Here is a 4,846-nt window from a genome sequence, read left to right as displayed (position 1 = left end):
TGAGTGTTTCTCTGTTAATTAAAATATTAACTAGCTCTTGGTCCCAAAGTAATGTTTAGGGAATGGTTAGCTTGATTTAGTAATAGTTATTCTGCATGCTGAAGAGTTACATGATGGCCATTTATGCCAATGAATGCTTCTTAGGATGTTGGCATTACTCAAAAATAATTCGTTGCTTTTTAACATCCTGGGTCATACTTCAAAATTTTTAATTGCAGTTCATATCCACATTTATCTAAGCACAGGTGGGGTCTCAACACAAAGCAAATCATCATACTAATGAAACCTCAGAAGCTGTTGCTTTACATCTTGCAAAAGGTAGAGAAACCTGGTCATGGAAATACAAGAATTATTTGTAGACAAGTAATTTTTAATTAATACATGAACAAAACTGGGGGGAAAGTACATTGCCACTATTTGACATTTTAACACAATAGGAACTGGACAACTAGTTGACTGTCCCACTGATGAGCTATTCTTTAAAATGTCCATCTGTCCAAATGTATACACATCAAAACAAGCACATTACAATTGCATATTTATGATTTAAACATAGTTACTAAGTTCAAAATATTGCACCTTTGTTTTTGAAAGTCAAACCAAACTGGATAAAAGAATAGAGGTCATGAAACTGAACTGTCAATACTTAAGTAAACAAAAGCATTTGCATTAATAACAATAACTGCTGTGTAAAAAAAAAAAAGGCAACAACTTGTTGACAGTGCTTTACCAGCTCCAACTAATCTTAAGTATACCATTTTAGGAAAAAACATGTTTCATTGGCATTACAAAGTTGCAGTTTGATTGACGACAAACATCCACAGTGTCAATTTCCTGTTCCTGAATCAATAGCGATAAGTATGTAGTACATATTGTGTAGTATAGTATGCATTATTATGTTGAATGGAGTTGGAGCACAGTGACAAGTTATGCTTTAGCAACTTAATTTGCCTTGTCTTTGGCTTCATCTTCCTGATCCAGACTCAAATACTCACAAGCCTCTTTTGCCATTCGCTCGCTTTTGTGGCTTTGACGCCGACGACCACATCATCTGAATTTTCTTCGGGCACCAAACAAACTCATCTTTACGGTCATAGTTTGTATAGGCAAACTTGATGAGACTCCTGCGTTGTTTCTTATCAAGGACAGCAAACACAAAGTAGTTTAGAACACTGTCCTTGACATTTGGGAGTTCTTTGTGGACGAGAGTCTCCTCCAGGAAGAAGCAAACCAAGGGGGCTTGGTAGTGAGGATACCCCAGGGTTGCCAGGCACTTGAGGATGCGGGTGATACGCAGGTTGTTATGAGTGTGACTGTCGAATACAAACAGTAAAATAGAAAAAAAACAGACATTAGATGGTTTTATTACTTGAAGTGAACAATACGTTACTAAAATTCAGAGATCACCTGTTAAGGTTATCAAATCTGTCTCTCCAGTTTGATGCTCTCTTGACTTCTCCTGTGTTTTCATCACGCAACCTGATACCATAGAAGTCCAACATGAGCTTGTACGACTCCAATAGATTGGCCTTTGCAGTGCTATTTTGGCAAAACTCCTAAAGGAAAGATAGGACATCTGTCACAATATGTAGGAATGTCTTTCAAGATTTTTAACTTGTTAATTTTAGAAGTTTACCTTTATTTCTTCTTTTGTCAGTGTACTGGCCTCATAGTTCATCCCTGGTTCCTGCAGGGGGAACAACCTTTGAGAGAAACAAATTACAAATGTTATAAACAGGAACAAAACATTTTAAAATACATCTTTGATTATAATTACTTACCACTGAATGTAGGAGTGAACCGACTCCAGTTTATCATACTTTTCATACCATTCCCTGTGGAACTGGTGTATGTAGACACCTGATAACAGAAAGAAAAACACCATAGGTAGCTCAATTTGTAATAGTTGCATGGATTAAGATTAATCCAGGCCTGATGTTTCTGCTACATAAGAATTATCTTTTTTTCTTGCTTTTCTAGTTTCATTGCTGTTCTCAAGTGCAATACCGAACTATTTAACACCTTCAAGGCTTTTAAAGTTATTCAAATGAAACGTGGGAAATCACTCTTTGGTCAACCCGCTCACGGACTCATCGTCCTCCTGTGATGAGAGGTGATATGTAAACATCACTGTCTTTTAATAAACCTTTTTTTCTGATGCAGATTTACCCTGCAATTACACTTAAAACACAATGTAAAGCTTGTTTAATTTATGTCCATGTGCTTGTAGACCTACCATCAGGTAAAGAGGGCGTTAATCCGAGGTAGAACTTCAAATTAGGCTTGTCATCCTACTCGAGAGAAGAGAATTGCACGTAGATTATTTGGTAATAATCACATCATATAATAAATCACGTAAACACAGTCATCACGTGTGTACTTACAGATACTGGCTTTATGAAGCGTTGCGGCCTGTACTGGTTCTGTTGTGAAATATAAAAGAGCAATGTGTGCTTGATTAATTTAAAACATGGGACTGTGTGTGTGTGTGTGTGTGTGTGTGTGAGTGTGAGTGTGTGTGAGTGTGTGTGTGTGTGAGAGAGACTTACAGGGTAGTCATGCCTGTAGTTCTGCATGTCTCTAGCAGAATTTTCAAATCTGCTGAACTTGTTGTACTAGTACACAGAAAATAAATGAAGGTCAATATTTAAACTCAAGACATTTATTGATTACGAGGACTAAATAAAAAAAAAGGTAACTTATTTTTCCAAATCACCCTTGCCAATGTTGATGTTGTCGGTAAAACTGTCTTACAATTGCTGTAAAGTAATTCCCCATGTGAGATGATGGATATTAGGCTATAACAACAATTAGTTCACCGTTAGATCACACCTAAAACCTAAAGAATAGAAAGTGATAATAAAGGTCCTCTCACACAGCTGCAGGCCCACGGCAGGCCCGCGGCCGGCCCGCGGCCGGCCCACGGCAGGCCCATGCCCAGTGCGGCCGGTCTCCGGTTAACTCACATATCTGGAAGCCGCTGGTCGTCTGGTCCTCGGGAATGTGCTCTTCGGGTGCACCTCGGTCTCCCAGGTCGAGTCATAGCCACAGTACAACTCATCCGTGGTTTCAACTCGATACTCCTCGTGCTCGCTGTCAAACGTATCACCATCTTTGTTAAGTCTCGGCCGCTCGTAGGCGAGATCTCGGTTGGAGTCTGCGGCCTTCTTACCGTCGGCGGCATTCTCCCTTTGACCCTCACAGCGAGACTGCTCGACCACCTCCTCCCCCTCCTCCCCCTCCTCCCCCTCGGAGTAATTCGGTTGGTCTTCCACGTTTTTTTCAGGTTTACCTTGGCCCTTGATGCTCTTAAACCAACGTATCGGTAACCATCCGACTTTTTTCCCACAGCACCATAGAAATTCTAATCCGCGCCATAGCCACCCCAAAACAAAGCCTCGGTTGTAGCTGAACCCGGTCATGACACGCAAAAGTAGTCTGCGGGGAAAGGACACGGTCCTCATCTGCGATTTATGTGCTGTATACACGTTCGTCTGTTTCACTTTCATTTTCTCTGAACTTCTCTTTACGGTAAACAGAAACTTATTCTCGACAGCTCACGCCCACACATTAGATTATCAGGTTCAGGCTGCGTTCTTGTGGTTAAAGTGAAATAAACAGAAACAGGCTACGTGTTGACTCCCTCGTGAGTTAAGTTTGAAAGAGACATTTTAAGAATTTAATTTATTATTGGTATTTGCAGGTTAAAGTGTGGCAAAACTTGGTTGAAAAGTTAACTTTTTAGACGTTAAGAAGTGTAAACCCACTTTTTTTTTAAAGAAGTTACTTTTAAAACAACAGCCCTTACATAACTGGTACTTTCATTTCTACAAATCTAAAACAGGAAGCACATCAGGAGTGGATGAGTGTAAAGAGTTAGCTTTAACAAACACAATTACCTCAAGAAATAGGAGCAGCTGTGGCCTCATTCCTTTCTCATTATACAATTTTACCTTAAAACTCCTTTTAATTTACACATGAATATTTCTGTGAATTGAATGTAGGCCTTAGCGAGGCATTTTTAATCAGTCTTGATTGGATAGCCTAATTAACGGATGTGTAATGAAGTGTATTATTACAGGGGTTTAAGCCCCTAAATTGTGCAGACGATCCCTTGAAAATACCTTAATATATTACAATCCAGCAATGTATTCATTAATTAACCCCAAATTTGAGGTCAAGCAGTGAATTTGCGCATTCGTTGATACATTTATGGGTTTGAAGGACATCTGAGGATCTCTAGTAAACGCACCGAACTCCTTCATTTAGATTAAGATTACGTGTTGTTTGTCAAGTAAATCATAAGTCCATTTGAACCACTGTTGGAAAAATCACAACTAAGCCTTTCCAAGGTTATTCAAAAATATGCCTTTCATGTAACATTAATTGACTTTTTTGTGTGCATGTAAACTATAGTTCTTGGGTCTCATTAGTAACTCATTATATGTGGTAGCCATCAAAGTACCCTTTTTCTCATCCATCCATCCATCATCCAAGAATTCCAAGGTCAGAAATGAATATTTTCAAGATTATCAAGAAAATATCCAAATAATAACAATAACAAGGTTCTTTGTTAAAGACGTTACATTTGAATTTCTTTTCTTTTGATTTATTTCTTTTCTTTTCTGTTCCTATCTGACTCATTTGGTAGAATAACATGTGGGCAACAAAGCCGAGATAGTCTACTCAGCAGGACATTCACAGGAGGAAATTACCTAGGTGCCAAAATATAGAAGTTTTTTTTTATTTTAGCTCTGTGATCTTGTACAGAAAATGACACAATTACTATCATTTCAAAAAACAAAGACTGCAGTCAGCTACAATTTGCCATCATTTGAAAAAGCAG

General features: G+C 38.5%; 1 protein-coding gene and 1 long non-coding RNA gene across 2 annotated transcripts in view; both read right to left on the bottom strand.

Moving 5' to 3' along the window:
• Positions 1-4,846, bottom strand: part of LOC116688570 (uncharacterized) — an 81,459-nt gene that overhangs the window by 28,731 nt on the left and 47,882 nt on the right. The gene's annotated exons all lie outside the window — the stretch shown is intronic.
• Positions 881-3,524, bottom strand: LOC116688567 (opioid growth factor receptor). The gene is made up of 8 exons (XM_032514703.1): positions 2,967-3,524; positions 2,550-2,615; positions 2,385-2,423; positions 2,237-2,291; positions 1,782-1,860; positions 1,637-1,703; positions 1,408-1,556; positions 881-1,313 (listed from the first exon to the last, which is right to left on the bottom strand). The coding sequence occupies exons 1-8, from the start codon at positions 3,507-3,509 to the stop codon at positions 992-994; spliced, it is 1,320 nt and encodes a 439-aa protein (XP_032370594.1). The 5' UTR covers positions 3,510-3,524; the 3' UTR covers positions 881-991.

Source organism: Etheostoma spectabile, chromosome 4, assembly GCF_008692095.1.
Source record: "Etheostoma spectabile isolate EspeVRDwgs_2016 chromosome 4, UIUC_Espe_1.0, whole genome shotgun sequence".
Classification (NCBI taxonomy): Eukaryota; Metazoa; Chordata; class Actinopteri; order Perciformes; family Percidae; genus Etheostoma; species Etheostoma spectabile.
The sequence above is the reverse complement of the archived record's forward strand: the minus strand, read 5'-3'. Positions and strand labels throughout refer to the sequence as shown.